Source organism: Podarcis pityusensis, assembly GCF_964106645.2.
Source record: "Podarcis pityusensis genome assembly, chromosome: 8".
In the NCBI taxonomy this organism is placed as follows: Eukaryota; Metazoa; Chordata; class Lepidosauria; order Squamata; family Lacertidae; genus Podarcis; species Podarcis pityusensis.
Genome location: NC_138033.1, coordinates 19,742,141 through 19,767,567, shown reverse-complemented (window position 1 = coordinate 19,767,567; position 25,427 = coordinate 19,742,141). Strand labels below are relative to the sequence as shown.

The 25,427-nt window shown below is 43.6% G+C and overlaps 1 protein-coding gene across 5 annotated transcripts in view; it reads right to left on the bottom strand.

Annotated features, from left to right (window-relative positions):
• Positions 1 to 25,427, bottom strand: part of EYA3 (EYA transcriptional coactivator and phosphatase 3) — a 55,185-nt gene that overhangs the window by 2,621 nt on the left and 27,137 nt on the right. For 4 of the 5 annotated variants that reach the window (XM_081015427.1, XM_081015428.1, XM_081015429.1 and 1 more), the window contains 14 exons: positions 23,731 to 23,810; positions 21,410 to 21,476; positions 19,651 to 19,793; positions 16,002 to 16,139; positions 12,375 to 12,460; positions 11,996 to 12,179; positions 10,123 to 10,262; positions 8,435 to 8,518; positions 7,250 to 7,339; positions 6,885 to 6,943; positions 5,823 to 5,980; positions 3,796 to 3,910; positions 2,050 to 2,171; positions 902 to 1,002 (listed from right to left, as the gene is read on the bottom strand). In XM_081015427.1, the coding sequence (XP_080871553.1) occupies positions 902 to 1,002; positions 2,050 to 2,171; positions 3,796 to 3,910; positions 5,823 to 5,980; positions 6,885 to 6,943; positions 7,250 to 7,339; positions 8,435 to 8,518; positions 10,123 to 10,262; positions 11,996 to 12,179; positions 12,375 to 12,460; positions 16,002 to 16,139; positions 19,651 to 19,793; positions 21,410 to 21,476; positions 23,731 to 23,810 (1,567 nt within the window). The remainder of the gene's footprint in view (positions 1 to 901; positions 1,003 to 2,049; positions 2,172 to 3,795; positions 3,911 to 5,822; positions 5,981 to 6,884; positions 6,944 to 7,249; positions 7,340 to 8,434; positions 8,519 to 10,122; positions 10,263 to 11,995; positions 12,180 to 12,374; positions 12,461 to 16,001; positions 16,140 to 19,650; positions 19,794 to 21,409; positions 21,477 to 23,730; positions 23,811 to 25,427) is intronic. The other variant, XM_081015431.1, reaches the window with a different exon arrangement.

Sequence of the window (25,427 nt, the reverse complement as noted above, 5' to 3'; positions counted from 1 at the left end):
AGAAGTGGGGTTGCAGGGAACCAGGCAGAGGGCCTTCTCGGTAGTGGTGCCTGCCCTGTAGAACACCCTCCCATCAGATGTCAAAGAGATAAACAACTACAGTGGTACCTCGCAAGACGAATGCCTCGCAAGACGAAAGAGTTTTTTGTTTTTTGATTTCCCTATGGGCTTGCTTCGCAAGACGAAAAACGAAAACGTCTTGCAAGTTTGTTTCCTTTTTCTTAAAACCATTAATACCCAGGGTGACTTCGAGGAGCAACTCATAGCACGCGGTGTGGTAGCCTTTTTTGAGGTTTTTGAAGACTTTGGTGATTTTGAAGACTTTGGGAAACCGTGCTTCGCAAGACAAAAAATTCGCAAGACGAAAAAACTCGCAGAACAAATTAATTTCGTCTTGCGAGGCACCACTGTATCTGACTTTTAGAAGACATCTGAAGGCAGCCCTGTTTAGGGAAGTTTTTAATGCTTGATGTTTTATCCTGTTTTTAATATTCTGTTGGGAGCCGCCCAGAGTGGCTGGGGAAACCCAGCCAGATGGGCAGGGTATGTATGTATGTATGTATGTATAAATAAATAAATAATATTAATTGTTATTCTTATTCTTATTCTTATCTGTGGAGCCACCCTCCCGCCTTCTGAAGATCTCCATTTGAATATCCTGGGTCATCTACAGAAACCCCAGGCAAGCTCCAACACGCTGAGAAATGAAATATACGCAACAAAAAAGGGGGCAAAGGACACCCAATGATGCTATGGCTGTGCTGTCTCTAAGGCAAACAGGCTCCAGCCATTTGGCAGTGCCCGCAGAAGGAAGGGAGGCAATGGATTATTATTGGGGTGCAAAAAGGGAGCCTGCTCTTCTCAGGAAGGGTGCTGCAAGACAAACGTAGTCAACGGTCACCTGTTTGGCTGCCATCTCTTCATCACGCCCATCTCCAATCACCACATATGTCACCTTCTTCCCAAACCGAGAGATAATCCTTTCAAAACAGCTCTCTTTACCTGTCAAGAGATTACAAACACACTGTTGCTTATGGTCAAAGGAAAGGTACAGGCCCCACTGGGGCTGGCGTCAGTATGTGGTACCTGTGGGCAGCTGTCTGGGCCCCAGCACCATGGCAGGGCTCGCTCTTCCCTTGAACCCTGAACCTTGCCTGCAGGGCCTCTCCAACAGCTCAGCAACCTTTGGCTCTTCTCCAAATTGTTTCCATTCCTGCTGTTCACTACAAGATCTCTGTAATTTAGAATGCCTGAGCTTGCTTTTTTCCTATTCCCTCCCAGTTCTTTTTCTTGTTGCATCGTGTCTCTTAGTGAACTGGGGCAGGGGCTGTCTTCTCACTGATTTTTGTAAGCCATTCTGGAAGCCCTGTTTGGTGGAAGGGCAGGATAAAAATGCCAAAACTACTACTACTACTACTACTACTACTACTACTACTAATGACCTTTGCAAATTGATCAACATTGTAAGACACTTAGAGAACTTGTTTAAGAAATAAACAGTAATAAATAAATAAAATTATGTAGCCAATAGGAGTGCTAAAGCCCAGTTTATCCACCCAGTATAGAGACTGCAACAGTACAGTGGTACCTCTGGATACGAACGGGATCCGTTCCGGAGCCCCGTTCGCATCCTGAAGCGAACGAAACCCGTGTCTGCGCCTGTGGGGTTGCGATTTGCCGCTTCTGTGCACGACATCATTTTGACCGTCTGCGCATGGGCGAGTGGCAAAACCCAGAAGTAACACGTTCCATTACTTCCAGGTTGCCGTGGAGCGCAACCCGAAAACGCTCAACCTGAAGCAACTTCAACCCAAGGTATGACTGTATCTGAGAGCACAGCTTTGCTCCAAATGGCTTTGAGCCAACAAAGGTCTTTTAAGGAGTCATGCAGAAAGTGGAACATGTGCTGTAGGGGTTGCTTTGATGCACTGAAGTTTCCCCCTCTTTCCAGGAGAGGTTGTACAAACCCAGCTTGTACAAGAGGGCCGACTCCCTACCGCCACCCAAGACAACTGCCAAAGAGAGTTGGAATTTGATGTCACCACCTACCTATTTTTGTTGCGCTATAAATATTTTCAATTGGGAACACGTCACCTAATCCATACAGCAGAACTTTGGCCAGAGCCGGCACCAGCTGAGTAGTCGTTATCAGAACATTCACACAATTCTTTCTAGAAGGTGGCAAGAGAAATGGGTCAGGGGGAGGAGCTTGCTTATGCAAAGTTGAAAAAAAGGTGGGATGCTGCCAGCCTCATATTTGCAAGCACTAATGGAAGGAACAAGAAATGACATGAAACTCCAGACTGGATCCTCCCCTTTTATGCATTACAGTATTTGTTATTCTTTGTACCTCTCATCCATATTTCAAGCGACCCTTGCTCTCCGGGGCTGACATTTGCAATGGTTCAGTATTAAGGGTGGTCTTGGCTTCCAGTTATTCAAATGGTGATATTATGAAGCAGCAAATTAATTGCAAAGAGTTTGCCTGATAATGCACTACAGATCCATTCGAAACAATTAAATTAAGCACATAAAAAGGCAGAGATAAAATCATGTTTAATATCTAGATGGGTACGTATATCCAGTGCTTTTTTTCAGGGGGTACTTAGGGGCATGCAGACCTCTTTTGTTGCTGTTAAAAAGTGTAGTACTTACTGTAACAACTTCCTAGGTGAGAACCGGCACCTATTTTTCCAGAAAAAAAGCACTGGGTATATCTATATGTGCGTCTCTCTATCTCGCTAAATCTAAATATGTGTGTGCATGTGTGTGTGGTGTATTTCTTTTAAATTTTTATATACCAGTCTGTTTCACTTGATTTCAGGGTAGTGCCACGTAAAAATTCAATAAAAAAGTGAACACATTCAAACTACAGCAGAAGAAAAGAATGCAGAGTTCAATCTCAATCAAACAGCATATCTAAAAAGTGCCTGGCTGTACAACACACAGGATTTATAGGGTAACAAAAGAAGACAGCGGCTGAGCCTCCTTGGGAAGGGACCTACATAAGCAGGGCACACAACTGAAATTGCCCTCCTTTGCTTCTGATGACGGGGCAAGCAAGTGTAGTGACACCGTTCTACCCAGTGAGCTGCTTCTGCATGTAATAATAATATTATAATAATTTATTATTTATACCCTGCCCATCTGGCTGGGTTTCCCTAGCCACACTGGGCGGCTTCCAACAAAACACTAAAATACAATAACCTATTAAACATTAAAAGCTTCCCTAAACAGGGCTGCCTTCAGATGTCTTCTAAAAGTTTGGTAGTTATTTTTCTCTTTGACATCTGGTGGGAGGGCGTTCCACAGGGCGGGTGCCACTACCAAGGGCGGGTGCCACTACCAAGAAGGCCCTCTGCCTGGTTCCCTGTAACTTGGCTTCTTGCAGCGAGGGAACCACCAGAAGGCCCTCGGCACTGGACTTCAGTGTCCGGGCAGAACGGTGTAATATAATATTGTGTGCATGTAGCATGTACTATGATCAATAAAAATAATAATCTGACAAATGCATATTTCCTGTACATTTTAATGAGATGCAAATTATCCCATTTCTCTTGCCCACCTCCCCTGGCCTTTACGTCTTTGACTGGATGAAAGGCAATGCAGCCATTCGTTTGGGTACTAAGGCACAAGGATCTCCACTAAAACATTGTAGTTGTATCACAATTCAGATCCTATATTTCTACCCTATAGTGTATGAGACACATCACTGGAAAAAAGTGCATAGCAAGCACCACATTGCACTAGAGCTGTAAATATGGCAGCTGGCAGAGCAGACACTTATCTCCATACCTTGACTGGATGAGCAGCAGGGACTTTAACGCTGTTCCCAACCAGGAATCTGTTAACATTTCTATGTCTTCCCTTAATCTCTGCAAAGCCTCCTTCTTTTCTGGGCTGAGAAGGGCTGCAGAATGCACACAAATTATAATTGTCAGAAAGCAGAAACATAAGTATATCTAGTAATGGGTTGTATCCAAACTAAGTTCTGCTCAGAGAAGACCCACTGAAATTAATGGACCTAAGTTAGCCATTAATTTAAATAGATCTGAGTATGACTCACATTGGATACAACCCTATGTTATTGGTGCAATCAGAGCAAGGGCCCAACTTTGTGATTTCTGGATTCACTTCATTTGGAAGTGTTTCGGTACAGAAATGACATTATGAAAATGTCAAGTGAAACATCTTCAACATTTATTCATTTTGGAATTTATAGATTACTTTTCTGCGCTCAAGATGGTTTGCAAATGGTTACATATAAAACATTCCACATTGAACAAAAACAATCTTGCTCTCCACTAATGGAACTCATTTTTGAATTGGCCCCTCACAGATACATTTATGCTAAAATACAGCGATAAATAACCTATTGTAAAAAGGCGAAAGATCTCTGAGTAATCTGTTTTAAGAAAATACCTCTTCAGGCATTTCACCAATGTGGGAATAGGTACTTATTTTATAAAACGGGGGATTTCACAGACATGGATTAGCTATCTCTTTTGCCTTCAATATGTCTTTCAATTCCAGACAATTCAGATGTCAAACTGTTAAGACAATCCAGTTTATCCAGTTTTGACAAAATGCTAAGCCACAGTTTAGCATTATGAGGATGAGCTGCTGCAAGCCTCGGGCCCCCATGTGCATGGCTATAAGAAATCTAGAATCTTTCCCTGTTTTAGATTAATCACAGCATCCTATGTTGTCCAAACTTAACAAACTGAGGTTACTTTTAATTACTGTTTGTTGAAAGAAGCCTACTTCAAACCATATTTTTAAGGGCCAGATCATGTTTAGCAAACCATAGATAAAATTAATCATTCAGAGTTTAGTGTTTGGATGATATACTAAACTGTGGTTAATCAAAAACAGAAGCCCTGCAAAAGCTACGAGAGGCTACTATACATGGTGCCAATGTAAAATTATTTAAAAGGCCTGGGAAATGACATATAAAGACTTGAAGAGAATTTGAAAATGTTTTTTGTTAAAAAAAACCCTGAAGCTATAACGTTGAGATGCACAGGACTTGATGGACTTATAGAGCGAAAGACTTTGCCCCTGTATTTGAGAGTGGATGTCAGGCCAGTATCAGCCCACCCCCAAAGGAGGAAGAAGCCACCGCCAAAGAAGATAAAGAAGAATTGTAAAGTAACTTAGTGAACTATGCAGGACAAATTGGATAATTTGAAACCCAAGAAGGAAAGAGAACTTTGATTTTTGAAAAAAAGGGAAATGTTTAATGCATATTTTTTTTAAGCTTTGTGTATAGATTTCTACATTAGTTGAACTTTTAAAAGTCACTTGCAATAAGATGAATAAGGCTTTAAAATTGGACTGTTCAGAATATAAGGATTTATGGATATGTATGAATAAGCACAAAACAATGGAACCAAGAGAGGGAGTGGAGGGAAGTCAAGAGTATGGTGATGTTATGGTTTGTATATACAGATGAGCTAAAACTTATGGTTTGAAATTTTGTTTATGATTTTTTTTGTTATTATAAAATTAATAAATTGCATTTAAAAAACAGAAGCCCTGGAGTAGTGGAATGCAAGTCCCAGGCTTAGTGCAACTTTTCCTCATAACAGTAAACCCCCCTTGGCATTACATGTGAACCAACCCAGTTACTACAATGCTGGCAAGGTCTTAAAAGACAGAAAAATGAAACTGCCCACTCCAATTTTCAGGGTTGGTTGGCTGATTGTAGCCCCACCTCTCCAACACAAAAGAGCTTAATAACGTCAGCAGAAATCTACCCCTGCAGCCTAGTGCCTATACCCTCAGGTTGCAGCAGGAACATGGACGCTGCTCACACTCACCTACTACGTTGCTTTTGTATTTGTCATAGACCTCGCGCACCTTCCGGTAGCGGAAAGCCAGCTTCCTCATCCAATCCACTCCACCCTGGACTCCTGCTGAACCATGATTGGCGTTGTTTCCTGAGCCACTGAAGCCATCCGTGGAAAAATTGTAGTTGCTGAGACAGAAAACGTTGTATTTGTATTACACCTACTGGCAACTTCTACCTGGATCATTGTTAGATGGATGACTCAAGTCCTCTTGCATAACCCACAGCAGATCTCCCTGCACATGAAAATACTCAGCTCCATTCCCTGCTGATCTGCTGCTCAGAAACCTGAATACCAGTTCTAATTAGACTTTGTGTGCTGAGGGTCTGATCACCTTATCATTATCACCAGATCAGGGCAGGTCCGCCCTGAGATCTACAGGCATAGGGCGGTATACAAATTTAATAAATAAAATGAAATAAAAAATATATAGTGGTACCTCTGGTTAAGAACTTAATTCGTTCCGGAGGTCCGTTCTTAACCTGAAACTGTTCTTAACCTAAAGCAACACTTTAGCTAATGGGGCCTCCCGCTGCCACTGCGCCGCCAGTGCGTAATTTCTGTTCTCATCCTGAAGCAAAGTTCTTAACCCGAGGTACTATTTCTGGGTTAGCGGAGTCTGTAACCTGAAGCGTCTGTAACCCAAGGTACCACTGTATCTTGGGCTCAGTTTCCTCTTGAATCTTAAGTCCTGACAGCTGGGGGAAATATGGGGTTAGCAAGTATTGTTTCTTGAGCTGCTTTCAAAAATGCCCCTATTCGAGAGGTCTATAAAGGAGAGACAGCAGCTCAGTGGTAGAGCAGATGTTATGCATGCAGTTCCAGTTCTAATACTTGGTGCCTCCAGTTTAAAAAAAATCTCAGGTTGCAGGTGGAGGAGGAGGAGGAAGGGGGGGCAGGAAGTCATTGTGACTGCTTCCTAGGTAGGGTGGACAAAACATCACCTGTTTGAAAGTCCCATAAAAACACTGTAAGGGGCCCTTTCTGTTGCCACATTTTAGACCTTGGAAGCAACCAATACAAATGTATCACCTTAAATCTTGCCCATTGTCATCTGATGCAACGTCTTCCACGTGAACTTGGTCACACTCCTGCAATGAGATAAAATTAAGTTTAGGAAGTTCCCTTATACCAAGTTGCAAGGGGTTGGACTAGATGGCCCTTGGGGTCCCTTCCAACTCTACAATTCTGTGATTCTAAGTCAGACTATGTGTCCATCCAGCCCAGTTATTGTCTGCCCCATGAGTAGGAAACCTGCCACTCTCCTAATGCTGCTAGACTTCAACTTCCAGCAGCCCTAGCCAGAATAGCTAGCAGGAGGGCATGATAGGAAGTGTAGTCCAGTAACCTTTGGAAAGTTCATGCATTAAAACTGGAATTTGGAAGAGAACACATACCTCTAAGTCATTGAAAAATAAGTGTGTGTCGGCAACTTCAAAAATCATTTCTTCCATGGTCAAACCAGAGCTGATCACTAGAGTTGGATCCTAGAAGTTAGAATGGAAAATAGAATGGAAAAGAGGAAGAGGCCAGTATTAAACTGCATTGAAGTAAAATGGGATATTTTAGAACATGAAGCTCATTCTACAAGGTGTGACCGGAAAGTTCGGTGAATGGTCACAGAAATCGGAAAGCGAGAAATATTTGAACATACAATCGGCATCGGAAACCCACAAAATGCTCACAATTGTGTACGGAGACGAAGCTGTAACTCAAAAGACAGTGTATAAGTGGTTTAAGTGTTTTCATGAAAGGTGGCAAGCCATCAAAGATGACTCTCAGTCTGGCAGACCATCGACGAGCAGAACAGCAGCAATGTCAACAGAGTTCTTGATGCAGGATCAGCGTTTATCCATCCGAATGATGGCGGAAGAATTGCATATTCAGCATGAAATCATTACTGAGGTGTCCCACCCTCCATATTCTCCCGATCTGGCCCCACCGGATTTCTTTCTTTTCCCAAAACTGAAATCTGCACTGCAATGGTGCAGATTTTCCAACATTTCACACGTCCAAGTTGCTGTGACGAGGGAACTGAAAGCAGTACAAAAAGAGGACTTCTCCAGGAGTTTCCAACAGTTCTACGAACGTTGTCAACGGTGCATTGTATCAGAGGGGGCCTACCCTGAAGGCCTGTAAGGTATGTATGTTTGAATATTTTTCGCTGTCTGATTTCTGTGACCATTCATGAACATTCCAGTCACACCTTGTATGTAGAGCTGTCACTCAATGAAAGATACCCTACAGTGCACTCTTATGCATGTCAGAAGTAAATCCCAGCGAGTTCAATGGGACTTACTCCCAGGTCTATGGGACTGCAGCAGTAGGCTTACCTAGGAGTAAGACCAGGTCTGAAGCAAGGAAACCACCAAAAAGGAGAGAGAATGAGAGTATGGATCTAAGGACATTCCATCTCTGTAACAGGGCCAGATAAAAAGTTTCTCATATTTCCTTCTGAGCACTATCCCTGATTCACTGCTACTAGAGTGCACACTTACTAGATTTTCAATTAGTATTTATTAGCTTAGAGCAAAGATCAAACAATTCAGAAGTTTTGCAGTAAAAGCAAAAACACTAGTTACCTTCCCGTATTTCTGGGCATATGATCCTGTTAGAAGAGAATGAAATATTATGATGGTCTCATCCAAGTCCCATAGGAACACTCGCTGAAGAAGAAAGGACAAACAGCAGAGGTTAGCTTGCTTTTGTTCAACTGCCTAGAAAGTGCCCCCCCCCTTTTAGAAGCTTAAAGAGAAGAAGAAGAAGAAGAAGAAGAAGAAGAAGAAGAAGAAGAAGAGGAAGAAGAAGAAGAAGAGGAGTTTGGATCTGATATCCCGCCTTTCACTCCCTTTAAGGAGTCTCAAGGCGGCTAACATTCTCCTTTCCCTTCCTCCCCACAACAAACATTCTGTGAGGTGAGTGGGGCTGAGAGACTTCAAAGAAGTGTGACTGGCCCAAGGTCACCCAGCAGCTGCATGTGGAGGAGTGGAGACGCGAACCCGGTTTCCCAGATTACGAGACTACCGCTCTTAACCACTACACCACAGAGGACACCATAGATTAAGTCTGCTTTTGAAAAAATCTTAAATGCAGCCGAGGGAAGATCACCCAATGAAGCTCTACAATAGGAGGTTCAGCAGAGTCAAAAGGAAGTCCTTCACACAACACATACACTATGGACTTACTTGCCGCAAGGTAAAATATTTGCTACCACCTTGGACACCTTTAAAATGGGATTGGACAAAGTCAGGAAGAATAAGGCTACTAGTCATGATGGCTATGTATTACATCCAGTTTCGGAGATAGCATGGCTCTGAATACTAGTAGCTGGGGAAGACTTGTTGGAGAGGGCTATTGTGCTCATGTCCTACTTGGGGGCAAATGGTTGGCCTTTGAGAGAACAGGATTCGGAACTAGACAGGCCTTTGATCCGAATCAACAGGGCTTTTCTTATGTCCCTAGGAGGGTTTTGCATCTTCTGTGCAGGAATGATGATTGATGACACTGCATCATGAATGTATAAATATGTTTATTAAGAGACACTGTCAAAGACTCTGGGGCTTGAAGTCAGAGGCTGAGGCCTACCATAGTAAACCACTGTGAGCTGGGGTGTGACCAAGTTACAAAGCTCTTTTCAGTTGCAGAAGGTAACGTGTGGGCAGCAGCAGCTCCTCTGATTGGCAGGCAGAATGCCACCTTTCAATTGGCTAAAAAGTAGACGCCTGCCCTATGCCTTTGCCTGGTCAGCAGGGTACCTTTACTGGGAGGTTTCTTTCATCACCACAGATGACTTCCAAGTCCTTCTAGTGCTACCATTTTGAAGTGGGATGAGTCTATAAGTTACTTACTAAGCAGACAAGATAAAACCACACATTTTGTATTGGCAGTAATTTAGTTTTACCTACTTCCATTCACATTTGTACAACTTCTATTTTATTTCATTTTAGCCATTTCAGTATTTGTTAGAGTAAGAATCACTTCTTTTTAAAGGGGCAAGGTGTGATTTGCCATTTCAGCATTCTAAGTTTGTTTATGTTGTAGTTTAGTTGTGTCCAACTAATCTATTCTGTCTTACTTTTATATTGTTAAACATTGCTTTGCAATGCTCTATGGACTAGAAACACAGAAGTTTGATCTGATCTACAATACCAAACACACTGTTAAAGCTTTGGAGAGAGAGAGAGAGGGGAGAGAGAGGGAGAGAGAGGAGAGAGAGAGAGAGAGAGAGAGAGAGAGAGAGAGAGATGTGTGATAATAGCTGGAGACTAACTTCAAGCTCGTTGTCCTGTGGGGAAGAAGCGTCTGCTTTCCTCTTCCCCCTGTTTTTCCCAGTCACGCTTTTCCTGGACTGGTCCTCTACATCTTTACTAGCTGTCGCTCTCAGCAACGATGGACTTGTAGATGGGTCTCCTGGAAAAAAGGGACAGCACAGACTCGTTATTTTATGCCTCAATATACCAACCCTCAATACATTGCATTTCTACAGCAGCTGGTATAACACAAAGAATAGAACAAAATGCAGAGTAATAAACATGGCACCCAAAACAACAAAGGAGGCAGCAGTATAACACACCTGGGAGTGAGAAACATTTGTAGGTGGTACAAAACATAAATGAGTTTTAAAAAATCACAGTAGGCACCAGACCAGTATCCCAAATGTGAATCTCTCCCCACCCACCACATTTCAAATGGTGGAGAAACCAGCTAGAAGAGGGTCTTTGTGTTAGTATTTCACACCTCCGATGCTGCAGAAGAGATTGGTGTAAATCACATGCCTGTCTGGGAAGAGTGTGGGAATGGAAGACAGTCTTATCTCTTCCACTGTATGTACTATGTACTGTACTTTTGCTTTTACTTCTGTCTGTTCTTCTCTTGGAGCTGGAGAGAGAAGACGCCATGAATCCTTTGTGTGTACAGTGGTACCTCGGGTTACAGACGCTTCAGGTTACATATGCTTCAGGTTACAGACTCCGCTAACCCAGAAATAGTACCTCGGGTTAAGAACTTTGCTACAGGATGAGAACAGAAATCATGCTCCGGCGGCAGCGGGAGGCCCCATTAGCGAAAGTGGTACCTCAGGTTAAGAACAGTTTCAGGTTAAGAACGGACCTCTGGAACGAATTAAGTACTTAACCCGAGGCACCACTGTACATAGTGTGTAAATAAGTATGTAGATTAGCTCTACGATGTCTCACGCTTCTTGCTGTGTTATGCTAGAAGATTAGTGTGTGCATATATCATTTAATATATGTTGCTGAAGTGCACTGGAGTAAGAAGGGAAATGCATTTTCCAGAGCTGCACATACCGGAGGAAGATCAGAGTTCGGGGGCTGCAGGGGCACCCCAGGGCATTTTCCAAAACTTTGAAGGTGGCCTAAGTGCTCAGGCAGGTTGAGGTGAGATAGGTATTCCTTCAAGTATCTGGGTTTCAATCTGTGTAGGCCTTTAGCATAAGATTTAATTCATACTCTGGGTCCCCCTTTATTAGGGAGCAATTCTGTGTGTCTCTCACATAAGATGTGCGGACAGCCACTCACTTGGACGGCTTTAAAGGGGGATTAGATGAATTTGTGGAGAAGGTGACCAATGCCTACAAGTCATGGTGTCTATATGCTACCCCCAGAATCAGAGGCTGCATGCTTCTGAATTACCAGTTCCTGGGTTCCACAAGCAGAATAGTGATTTGCCCTTATGCTCTGCTTATGGGCTTTCCATGGATGCCTGGCTGACCACTGTGTGAAGCAGGAATCTGGACTAGATGCACTGCAGGGGGTTGGACTAGATGACCCTTGGGGTCCTTTCCATCTCTACAATTCTATAATTGTATGAAGAATATGTATGCCACCTTGTATACCTTGGGGGAAAGGTGTGATCTGCAAATAATTAAAAAGTAAAGTGGAAGTTGAGACCTTCTGGGACTGAGGGTTGGGGCAGAAGGCAATCGGTTAGAATAGCAAAAAATAATTTCCCAGGGATAAAAGCAAAGTGCATTAATCAGACCAAGGTGCACTAAGACACAGCTTATTGTATAGGTGAGTCCCCCACCCCTTCACCCCAATATGTACAGACATAAGCATTTCCATACAAGCAGCATGAGCATATAGGGGCATTCTGAAATCGGTATCCTTTTCCCATCATATTACCAGAGGAATGTCTCTGCGCCGTCTGAGTAGGCACCATGGCATTTGGTTTTTCAGAAGGATATGTGGTTGTTGCTAAGGTGGGACTCTCTGTGCTGCTGTCTGCTGGTGCTACAACTCCAAAGCTTGAACTTGAGTAATATGGCTGGTATTGACTTTGGCCAAGAATTGTATACGTAGGATACTCCTATTCAAAAATAAGAGGGAAAGGGACAACAAAACAAAGTAAGTCTTATTCCAAGTAAACATGGCTTACTATTGCACTGTTAGCATTCAAGCATACAGTCTGAAAAATAATAAAAAGCTTTCTACCATTCAAAAACAAAAAGCATGGAGTAAAATAAGTTTGATGCAGGCTTATTTCTATGGGAGGAAACCATACCTGTTGAGAGATGCTGGCTACTGCTGATGCTGAAATATTGACAGCAGGTGAGGTGGTGGAAACTGAGTTGGCGTTGGTACTTGAAGCTGTAAAAATCAAGCAGATGGCTATGTGTCAATCTGCTAGAAGTGCAAGCAGTGAAGCCAAATGGCATTGGAGCAGGGAAACTGCAGTGCTGGCATTCTTAGCGTCACCTGTGCTTTCCTTAATCAAAGGTGGAGTTTGCAAAGACTGACCAACAATGCTGCCCCACAGACATCCTTTTGCTAAACAGGATGCAAGTGTCCTCAGTTCTGGAAGCAATGCTTTTAGATTCTGCAAGATAGTAGTAGGTTTTTTTACATTTTTTAAAAAAACCTACATGAAAAAGATTGTTCCTTCCATACATAAAAGTCGGGAAACTATAACTTCAACTGCACAATATTACTAACAACAGACCAAGTTATCTGCATTTACCTTTCAGGAAAACCAGTGTGAAAAATTAACCAACATATTGGTTTCAAGTGGTCCCATGTGTGAATAACACCGTCTGGATCCAACCTAATCAATCATCATCTTCATCACTATAGAGAACTATGGTGATTGCCAACAGGATTGGAGCCAAAATAAGGCTACTGAAGAACATGCAAGTGATATCAGTGTGCTCCAGGGAACTCAGAGGTTTACAGAAACACAAGTCTTTATAAAAAAGAAGCAAAACCAGAAACAGCCCAAGGAGGACTGAGAATACTCAATAGTCACAGAATGTTGTGTCAGCTGGAAAAGAAAAAAGGAAAGGGGCGGGGAGTGGAAAGAAGTACCATAGAGCAGCTTCCTGGCTAGAAATAAATAATAATAATAATAATAATAATAATAATAATAATAATTTGTTGATCTTCTTAAAAACGAAGGACAACACATCATTAGGCATGGTGAAGCCGACTGAAATCAAGGGGTTTACGCATGCCTCACTCTATGCTGTATTTAAGCCTGCGTGCTGGGCTGAATAATTGTCCCTTTGCACGAGAATTTCCATATTAAACAAACTGGCCATGAGCTGAATGTGAGAGGGGGCTCTGTCACATGCCACAGCTGAGCAGCAGCCATATAGAGATGCTCTTAATGGAGTTGAAGCAAACAATTTAATCCCCCAGAGTGAATGACCTACTTCATCAAAGGCAATAGAAAGTTACTTAATTCTAGGAAATCAGCTACATTAGCATCTGAAATCCTTCTGGGAGCTCCTTCCAGCTTGTGTGCCTCTTGTTTTATAGTAGACTGTTTGTGTGATAAGCAGAAAGCTCTCAAAGCTAGTTTTTTTCCAGTGGTGCTGTATTGCAGCTTACAATTCTTAATGCAACAGACAAAAAGAAAAGAAAAAGAAAGGTGCACTTAGGGGTGATAGCATGCTGTTGTTTTCAGTCCAGATCTACCAGCTGCTTGGCTGTGGCTCTCCTCATCTTGCTTATGTGACATTGTTCACAGCTTGTTTTTCATCAATAAGCCCGCTATGCGTCACAAGGACATAAGATCTAGATGAAAAACACCAAATCTATCCCAGCAGTCTGCATTTCCATCTTATGGGCAAGCGGTTGGGTCTGCATTTCTTCCCAGGTCTGCTCAGTGATACCAAAAGTGAGTTTTTGAAATTCATGTACCCGTAGTACACACAATGTGCCAGAGTCGAGGTCTGGTTTCTTGTTTTGGAGACAGCTGCATACTGGTAACCAGAACATTAAGATCACACTCTTCACTGCTGGGTTTTTTTAAATGAACCCAACAAAAACCCTGTGAAATATGAGGATTCACACAAGGCCAGCTGGGTGAATACTAGATGTTTTCGAGTACAAAACAGAGGTTATTATACCTACTTGAATGTGCTACAAAACTAAGCGTTACTTCAAAATCAAATGTAGACAGGCAGTATGATTCTGTTCATTTATATAAAATCTGGTTAGGGTCAAACTACATTTTACATTAGTTTAAATGCAGGCTTTTTGCACACAAATGGCCAGTATGAGGGGCCCAGTCCAAACAGGTGTGGGGGAGCCCTGTGCCTGCAATTTGCAGTGGAAAAAACTACTCCCATTTACTAGAATGGAAGCACTTTTTCTTATACAAACTGCAGGTGTAGGACCTGCTTCTCCCACCCCCACCAATCCAAATCCAGATCAGGACTATATAAAGGCAAAGGGTTAAAAAAATAAATTCCTCTCCCACTCCATGCTAGGGTGCTGATCTGGATCAGGGCCCCCACACTGTGGGGGGGGGGGGGGAATACCCTATACTTAAAAGAACAGAGATGTAACTAACGTTAACATGTTCATTGGCTCTTAGCTTTAGTAGCTTGAGACCAGCAGCCCTCTTCCAGCCGAAGAGGAAGGAGGTGGCCAATTTATATTCTAATTGAACTGTTTGGCATGCAACAAACCATGATTCCCAGTCTGAACATAATACTAAGCCAGGGAACATTGTTTGTTTCCCCCAAACATTTTCAGGGAGGAGCAAAGCAAACCCAAATTGATGAGTTCATGGTAATACGGAATACTGTGACGTGTGAACAAGGTCAGTATTGGGGTGGAGCATAAACCATCACATGCAAATGTGGATGGAAACAGGTCACTTGCTGCATGTGTAACAGTTAAAACAGTTGCGTCTAGCAGCTCTAACAACATGGGGAGCTAATCATCTGTAAGTGAAATGAGCGTTAACCATATTCCCACCACAATCTGAGGAAGCAGCAAGTGGCTTAACTTGAGTCAGCCAGATACAGCATGAATGGGCTTTGGGCCCAGATACTCTCTCTTCTTCCTCCTCCCTCCAGAATTTGTTGTTACATCCAAACTGGATAAGCTAAATGCCAACATAAAACAGATGGCCTGCAAACCATGGTTGGAACAGAGTTTCCAATTCTAGTTGAGAGGTAAACCGTGGTTTGCAGCAGTAGCTACAGTGTGTTTAATTCAGAGGCAACAAGATACTGTGGTAACTGCAAAGCAGGCCATGAAGGAGGGAACTGGAGTGTATATGCAGCCATTAGCGCAAAATAAGCAGCTTGCAGGAGATTCTTCCCTGTCAGAAAGTACTCTAACTGCCAGGTTACCAGGACTGCAGCAGTGTGGGGGAAAAGGACACATTGATCTCTGTCACTAGCTAGGAAAACAAGAGCTATTGAATAGCTATTTCCTTTCTTAATTGTTGCAATCTGCCACAGAGACCATTTGATCAACAGGCGGGGTACAAATCTTTAAAATAAAGAAAGTAATAGTTGCTAGCTCTTAACAGCTAGGCCCCTATGCATTCTGATAGCTTGAGCCCAGCGATATTGGGAAACGAACACAGACATGCTGAACAGTGGCATGCATTTGATTTCTGTAACCCATTCCTCCCTTTCCCAAACAGTCACCCTCCTGCCTCTGTGAGAGTTTCAGAAGCACGGCAAAGTAAAATTACCCTGTTACAGACAGCGGATCTCGGCAAATCAGTGAAAAGGGAAGGCTAAGGCAAGGTGGGAGGGAGGGAACCATGACTCACAAAGCACAGAGAAGCATGCACAAAACAAAGACAAAAACGTGCTGGCCTCTTCGCGGTTTCTAGACCGGGTTACAGGGAAGAGGTATGTAGATAAATAACCATGCTGACCTTTACCTTGAATAGGATAAGAATAATGTGCTGGGCTGGATTGGCTTGTGGTTAACCCTGTAGTGCAGGTAAGAACACTGTGCTGACTTGGAGATGGAGTCTGAATTAAACCACTCTCAGGTTTCATACCTGGCCACAGTGCACCTGAATCAGATAAATTGCACCAGTTACAAACAAAATTGGTGGTGGTCAAGCCAGGCTTCCCACTGAGATTCTTTTTGCCTCCGAGTACAAGTGACAAAACCCATCACCTAAATATGGAAGGTGGTTAATGTGCAAATTTTGAGGCACAAGCCTAGAGAAAACAGCAAAGAGGAAGAAGATGGGGAGAAAAGCTAGCCAAAATTAAAAGAGGGAGAAGAGGTATGGTAAGGTTAATTTCCAAGCCTTTGCAGGGGGAAAATGTGCTGGCGTTTCTAATGAAACTCTTACTAGACTGATGCTAAGGAGCTGATTGTCACCCTTTCGATTCCTGCACAGCACTACAGGGAGCTGGTTGTGTGGAGGATAATGTTACCAGCATTTGTTTCCGTTCTGAACTGTTCCTGTGGCACACTATCCACAGGAATATTTCACTGACACATTCAATGATAATTACTGCATAATGCATTTAAGATCAATTACCAAGAATATACATGAGAGATAAGCACAAGAGAACAGCACACACACTTGATGAAATCAATTTGAAAAAAAGGTATTTATTTTGCTCAAACTATCCTCTTGTCACGTACAAGAGCAGCTAGATCCGACTCTCTGCTACTGTGCTCCTCTGTAATCTTTTATCTATTGTCAACTATGTTTAAAATGACCCAGATTCGAGGTAACTCTTCATTTGTCAGAACTTATCAGATGTGTTGGGTAGAGAGGGAGACCACAGGTCAGTATGTGCTTTGCACAGAGAAGATCCCAGGTATAATCCCTGGCATTAAACAGATCAAGTAGCAATTATGGAGAGATCCTGGAGAGCCACTGGCCATGATCACATGTGACAATAAGCCAGATAACAATGACCAACATCCCAGGGAATCTGCGAGAATTTCTGAGGCACTCCTAGCTACCAGAGACACCTGCACCTCCAGTGACAGAGCTTGATCTAAAAGTACCTGCAGACTATGTACCTGCCCTTGAGGGAGAGTGCAACCTCATCCAGGGCAAACAACTGACTAACTTCCTGGACCCAGGAACTGCTCCCTCACAGAGCTTCCACCTTGCCAGGATTCAAGCTGAGCTTATTAGTCCTGATCAAGCTCAACACTGCATCCAGACACTGGTCCATGGCTTTCATAACCACTCCTGATGTTACAGAGAAAGAGAGTTGGCTACCATCAGCATACTGATGACACCTCACTCCTAATGACCGCTCCCAACATCTTAATAGATATTTAAAATAGCACCGGAGATGCCATAATGCCCCGCAGCATCCCACAGCTCAAGGGCCAGCCAGGGGCCCAAGAAACACTCATCCAATACTGACTTCTGGAAATAAGGATAGAACTGCAGAACAGTGCCCCGATACCCAAGGCTGATGGTAGCAAAAGCTGATGAGAGATTGGGCAGAAAGAGCAGGGACACTTCTCATCCTTTTTCTGATAAAGGTCATCCATCCTGATTCACTCCTAAAGCCAGATCTGAACCCAGACTGGAAGGGGTTTAGATAATTCATAATCTCCAAGAATGCCTGAATTCTATTGCCATGTCTTTCCGTCTCAGAGTGTGCCTCTGAGGGTGAGGTCAAACTGCTGTGTTAGCACCAAAGTGACCTCCCCGGGTTGCAAGCCTGAGCAGTGTGTATGGAGGTCCTGGGCTGTCCAGATGACAAGACGCCCTCTTGGCCTCACTGAGGTGGTCCCAAGGAAAGCAGCTTGGCTGCAGGAGTTGCCGAAAGAAGGCATACAAGGAGACATCCAACTGCCTTAGGGACTCTACTCTGGATTTGCACAGGGTTTACTCCTTGGCCTTTTCTTCTCTTGAATATATCCTGCAAGGCAGCAGAGGTCTAGGATCAAAGTTTTCCTTCTTCTAGATGGGCTACCTTCCTAGGTTGGTAAGCCCTATCTGCCTTACTTTCTTGAGTACTGTGCCCCAAAACAGGGTATTTAAGACTAAGCGGTAGGAGTTGTTAAATAATCAGTTGTTTTTTTCAAGAGAGGCTGCACCATTTCCTCCTTCAAGGCGGCAGTCACCACCTCTTTATGCAAAGATCAATTAACCACACCCTGGACCCATCCAGTTATGCCCTTTCACATTGGCTAGCTTTAATCAGCCATGAAGGTTTGAGGGAGAATGTGGCTGGGCATAAACTTGCATGTCACTGGGCTGCAAAAACTGAAAATGATCCCGCAAAACAAGGCTTGATGGAACATTAGAAACCTGACGGAGCTGTGATAACCATGGCATCAAACTAACTATGGAGGTGGGTGACTTTGACCTCAAAGTGCTCATCACAGTGGGTCTCCCAAGGGTTCTGGGTTCTGCCTAAAGTTAGAAATATCAACAGCCAATGGACCACCCTGAAGAGCTCCACTGAATGCTTACTTGAGGATAAGATGAAGGCAGCAAAGTACACTGTTACATCTTTGCTACTTTCACCACAACCCACACTCCAGATTTCATCTGGCTTGTTTCTTAACAAGCAGCTCTCCAGTATACCAAGAGGCCAAACACATTCTGCAGCACCAGAGACTGCACTCAGGAGCAATTGTATCAATGCCATTCCACATCTTGCCATTCCACTGCAAAGTGAGAGCCTGGGAAGGATCACCAGCATCGAGAAAGGAGTATCAAGAACTCCATCAGAATCCATTAAGTATCTGGGGTTGGACCATCTTAATCGGTTCTCCACTCCTGTGGGGGGAAACTGGTAGCATTAGCCCAAACTTCATCAAAAAGTGTCACAGAACTGCCCACCCACCTTATTTCCAGGCCGCCAAACGTGCCACCAAGGGCAAAACCCAAACTGAGCGTGTACCCTTCACTATGTAACAGGTCAAAGACATCTTGAGACAGCTCTGTGGTTGACATTGAGGTCATGAAGTCTTGAGTCAGACCACTGAGAGCAGTTTCAGCATGGATGTTGAAGTCACCCAGGACAATATTCCCAGGGTTCTCCAAAACCATGCCAGAGACCTCCCACATCAGTTTGGTAAAGAAGGCTGCTGGACAGCAGGTTGGGTGGTACTATCACAACAGTAACAGGATAGATAGTGCCTAGGTGAATTTCACCAAAGAAATTTTAAAAATTGCCATCAAATTACTAGAAAACTCTCTGTGAGCAGCTTGGTAAACCATTATGATAAAGTTAGTACGCTAGGGTTAACACACCCACACCCAAAATTAAGAATGCCAAATAGCTTTAGAAAATGCATGATGCTTTCACATTCAATAATTCAGGCAATGAAGCAAGTACAGTTTCTTATGTAAGACTCATGTGTCTCATTCCAGAAACATGTGTGGCTTCTTGCATTATATATATAAGAAGAGCTGCTTATGGGTTTCCCCTGGTATCTCGCTGGACATTGTGAGAAGGAGAAGGCTGGACTAGATGAGCCTTTGGCCTGATCCACAGCAGGGCTCTTCTTAGGTTCTTATGAAGGAAAATAGTAATTTACATACACAGTTTCACAAAATACCTTTTACTGTAAGAACTCTGGCTTACCAAAAGGAGGTAGTCCATAGGCTTGGGTTGTCTGAGGATAAACAGCGTATGTCTGCGACTGCTGCAGTGCTTGGTACTGAGTCTGACCAGAATAAGAGGCCATCGTTTCCGATACAGGTACAGAAAGAATATGTGCATATGGCCTGGTTAAAGAAAAGAAAAATATTGCCATTAAGGAATGTTAATAAGTAACTAGGTAAAAGGGTTGGGTAAGGGAGTGAAGAGTTTCCCACTCCCAAGCTCAACCTGTCCCTCAACATATATTCCCTATAAGTAGTATTACAGCAGAAAGAGAGAGTATGCCTGGGGTACATGGAATTGCCTCCCCTTCCTGGCTTCCTCCCGATAGCACAAGGCTGCCACAGGCTGCACACTTGCTCCTTTGGGGAGAGAGAGGAAACCGCTCCTCGCTTCAAAGCAACCTCGTCACAGCCAGGGAACTCAGGAGACAAAGCTCATCTCTTATGACAGGCACGTCCAACATTGAGGAGGTTGTGATCTGTAATTCAATATCAAAAACTGGCAGTGATCTACCACCCCCCGAAGTCATTAAACAAACAAACAAACAAACAAGCGGATCTTTATTTCACAGTCAGAGCATGCAGGGCTTCTCTCTCTCTCTCTCTCTCTCTCTCTCTCTCTCTCTCTCACACACACACACACACACACACACACACACAGCATACTCACTCCACCTCCAGCTTTCCCCTACTGTTGCTTTTAAATGCAGCTGACTTCGTGTCAGCATCCCCAAGCCCTTACTCCACCTCTCTTTCCCCTAATGTTGCACGTTAAAGCCTTTCCCTCACTCAAACTCATGGAGCGCTACGGGGGCTTTCCCCCGTGTGTTTTGTTCTTTGCCTCCCTCGCTGTTTGTGGGGGGGGGGGGCCTCCTTTCTTTTTTATTTCTTTGCTTCTGAACTAGCGGGCAAGCAGGCAAGGAGCTTTTCGTTCCCTGCTTCCTCCTCCAGTTTGTCAAACACGCAGGCAATGCAGAGGAGGCAGCAAGGAAGGAAGGCAAGCCAGCTTTGGAAGGAGGCTCAGATGGAGGAGGAGGAGCTCAGGCTTACATGAGACTGGCAGCAGCAGTGGCTGCTGCTGCTGCGTCCAGCTGCAGAGAAAGGCTTTCCTTTCTCAGCCTGCGATCAACGAAAATCAGTCTACAGTCCCTGAGTCGATCGCGATCGACGTCTTGGACATGGGGGGTCTTATGAGATTCATGGTCTCCTATTGCTCACATTCAGGCTTCTGGGGTGTATACAGGAGCATGTGGTCTCCAGATTGCTACATGCACTTCTGTCGCACAGAAGGTGTACACATCAGGCAGCGGAGGAAAATATATTTCTAGGTGCAATGCATTCGCCCTCACAGTTTAACAGGTATTTCTGACATGGGAAGAAGGACTGTATGGTGTGCATTTTTTAAGGTCAACTCTTCCGGGGGGGGGGGGGGGGAGGGCAAGGCAGGCTTTCAAGAAGTCATGCCCATGGCTGATTGCTCCCCGTTCCCCATGTAAGCACACAATCCTTTTCATTGCAAGGAGGTGGTCTCTCTTGCCATTTAAAGTATTCTTTAGCTATGGGCAAAGTTGCTACCGATCTGAGAGTGAACGCTGTGTTGTCAACGTAAAGTGTCTTAAGACGAAAACTGGGCCCAAATCCCTTCACCGACTGAGGTAGTAGTATCTGTTGTGAAAGTGGAACCCTATTGAACACTATGGAGAAACAAACCATCAGTTGAGCCAAACTATTCAACTTACTTTGCAGAATACATCTGTGAGGTATATTCATTTGATGACCTTGAGATGTAATCAGTGCATGGCATAACTGGAAAATATATAGAGATTGATAAGTACACATATATTATTTAAGAGAACAATAATTTTGAACATATCAGCGCAAGAATCACAAAGTTGTAATGTTCATTGTTGTATTTAGAAGACATATGCATTCCAGTGTAAATAATACATGGAAGTGGGAGTTAGGAAGTGGGAGTTTTCACCCTCCTCTCTCATGAGGGAATACGGAGATGAGGGGAGCAGTGCTAGGCCTTGAGCCTCGCTGTGACTCATTCACAATCATCCAAGGCATGGCTTAGAAGGCATCTGGGTCCACCAGATGCTGTTGGACTCAACTCTCCTCAGACCCAGTCAGCATGGCTAATGGTCAGAGATGATAGGGCTTGTAGACGAGCAACAGATACATGGCCAAAGGGTCTCCACTCCCGGTTTAAATGATTCTCTGAACTAGGCCAACATGGGAGAATTATTAAGCCAGAGAAGCATTACATAGAAAAGAAGGAATCACAGCAAGAGCTAATTCTAGCTGTGAGAATGTGTGTAGCAGCTCACTAAAATGAGCTACTTTGCCCAAGCTTTATGCCAGAGGAGGGTATTCAAGGACAGCTGTATGGTTAGTTCCACGTGTTCTGCATGCTGTGCTTACAGAAGTAACTGTATATTCCTCTGAGAATGCCCTCCTCCTATATTACACAGTGCTTATCTATAAGCAGGCAAGTCAGCAGGCAGTGGGGGTAAGTCCTAGAAATTACTTATATAATTGCTTTGTATAATTAGAAGTCTTCAATATACTACCATACACCCTTTTCCTTCTTTGGGCTTAGTATACATCATACATTTAAAGCACATTTCCCCTCCAAGAATCCTGGGAACTGTGGTTTATCCAGCACAGAGCTGCAATTCTCAGCACTACAATCTACAGTTCCCAGAATTCTTGGTGTGTAATGTGTGTATTCTTAGAGTCCTATGGCTCTTTTCCTATGTTAGGGAGATAACAATCTGGCTAGTGTGATTGCATAGCATTTCAACGATAGTATCTGAAACTCAGCACCTACTTCCCAAGCTACCAGTTTGCAACTATACTTGCTATGGGGGTGGTGTGCCCAGGACAAGATCCTTCCCTATAGGTTACCTAAAGTTTGGATGGGTTTACTATAATTAGTTGTGTCCCATAAGAAGCTGCCTTGTTCTAAAGTCAGACTAAAGCCCATCAAGTTCAATATTATCACCACTGACTGACTGTAGCTCTGTAGTGTTTCAGGCAGGATTCTTTCTCAGCCCTAACCTGGAGAAACCAGGGACTGAACCTGAAAACAGGGTTACTCAACTACAGCCCTTCCCACCATTGCCTTTAAGCTATGAGCAGTAGTCTCTTGGTTAGATACCCAGGTTAGGACCAAATGCCAGCTATGGCTGAACCAGCAGGAGAGAGCAAAAGGCAGTTTTGGTATGCTTCAGCTGACAATGTATTGACTGTCACCAGAATGACCCAGCCAAACAATTAAAGGAGCAGAGAGATTTGAGAGAATACTGTGGTGGACACCCCTTCTTAAAAAAACAGTAGTAGTGGCTCACGGCTTTCATTTTCATTATTAGCATCATATGTTCTCTCCTGTTGCAGCAGCCCCTTGATATCCTTGCTCAGCAGCCCCTCACAAACAATAGTTTGTAAAGAAGGTGCAGGTGCCAACATTATGCCAAACCATGGCTTTACACACCATGATTAGTGTTATGCCTGAATTTAGCCTTTGACAGACCTAGGGGACCTTCAGCCAGATGCTTTTACACCCCCAAGTGCATGAGGCAATGGGGCTAATACCATCTCCATCTGGTTCCTTTGTGGTTACAGAACAGAGAAAAGGGAAGAGGCTGTAGCTCAGTGGTAGTGAATCTGCTCTGCCTGCAGAAGGTCCCAGGTTCAATCCCTGAAATCTTGGAGGAGCCTAGACAATATTCAGTATATTGTCAGCATAGACAATATTGAGCCAAATGATCTGACTCAATATAAGGCAGCACCCTATGTTTCTATGAAAGAGAGAGGTAGTACATTTTCTTCCCCATTTGGTTTCACTGACAGGCAAGTTCAAAGGAATAGCTTAATGGCTCGTTGATTCAGGAAGCCTTGCATTTTTCGTGTGTGTGTGTGTGTGTGTGTGTGTGTGTGTGTGTTTGTGTAGATTCTCCTCAGAAACCTGGGAATTCTAAGCACTTGTCTGTACATTTCAGGCACACAAACTTACCCAGTTCTTCTACTCAACTATAAAGATAAAGAAGGCACTTACTTTCATTGGACATGGACAGGTTTGAACCAAGGCTTGAGGATTCAGGTTTCTGATCACTATCGTCTGTGCTGTTCACTTGCCTGAAAGGATCAATACAGAAGCAGGAGCTGTTGCTTATCTCTGCAGCACAGAAGCACTGGCTCAATTTCAACATCAGGTCAAACTATAGCTTGCTCTCTAAGCACAGTTAAGAAGACAAACCAGAAGGGATGAATCATTGCAAACTGAGTGGGGTGCCTTGCACAAATGGAGCTCCACTTGCACAAGGTGCCTCCACCCAATTTTGGGAACACTTCTCCTCTGATGGTCCCACCCCACACCATGCAGGAGGATCTCATACCATCTAGGAAGACTTGAGGGGTGCATGTTCTGGGGGGCAGAAAAGTCCCTCTCCATGTTCTTCATTCCATTCCCAGTTTTCACAATTGAAACCGTTGTGAAGTTAAATACTGTATTCCTTATCCCAGTTCAAGACAGAGAGCCATGTTTAATGCTGCAGTTCTGTGTGTGCAATGGAACTTCTTCCTCTCCTGTCCCCACAGCCACCCTCCACCCATCCATTTTGTGTTGTGTCTTTTAGACCTTGCTTTTAATCTGTGCACAGTGCTTAGTAGACATGAGGTGCTTTAGACATCATGATGATGATGATAATTTTTTATTAGCACAATGTACAGCAATGGTTTTATCCCTAAACAAACATTTTTGGAATATTTGGTAGGTTGTGGGCTCTCCTTCCTTGGAGGTTTCTAAACAGAGGTTGGATGGCCATCTGTCATGGATGCTTTAGCTGAGATTCCTGCATTGCAGGGGGTTGGACTAGATGACCCCTGGGATCCCTTCTATCTCTATGATTCTATGAAAACATGTGCTTTAACTGGGCTCTAGAGTAATCATCTGCCCACAGCTGAAAATTGTGTATGAAGCTTAACTGTGGCAAGTATGTTTTCCTAGTGAGAGGGTACACATATTAAGTTTTCCCTTAGCTAAAATTCTGAAATGACTATAAAAACTCTAATTTAGAGATGGGAAGGGTCACAGCAATAGAGCAACTGCTTGGCATGCAGAAACTCCTGGCTTTGATGCCTGAAGTGCTGGGGTGCCATTGCCAGGCAATGTAAACAATACTAAGCTAGATGAACCAATGATCTGCCTTGGTAGAAGACTACTTTCTATGTTCTTGTGTGTTGTTAGAAGTGTTATTTGCACTCAATATAATGTGGAATTTGGGGGTTTCCCAGCTGTAAGTAAAGTAATGCTTTCAATAATTTTCTAGAATGCAACATTACACACAAAAAGCATGCAGGATGCAGCATGCAGTGGGATCCAGTAAACAGTTACGTAGAAGCAGAAGCTCTCTGTAAAACATCATATTGTTATGAGAATGAGCAATTGCAAGCCTAAAGTGTTCATGGCTCCCTCTTCCCTCCCCCTGTGTGGGCAGAGACCGAAAACTTCCTACAGTTTGAAACAAACCACAGTTTTCCATTTCAGAATATGGGAAACTGTGGTTTGTGCAAACTATAGTTGGGATGCAAACTAGGATCAAACCATGGTGCAATATTCTGATTTTTACAAACCAGCCTCCCATACTCAAATAAAATAGAAAACTGCACTTCCTTGCAATCTCTTCCTCTTTCGTGCAAAGAGGAATGGGTGTGTGTGTGCTGTAGCCCGAGGCTCAGAGATTCACATTCTCA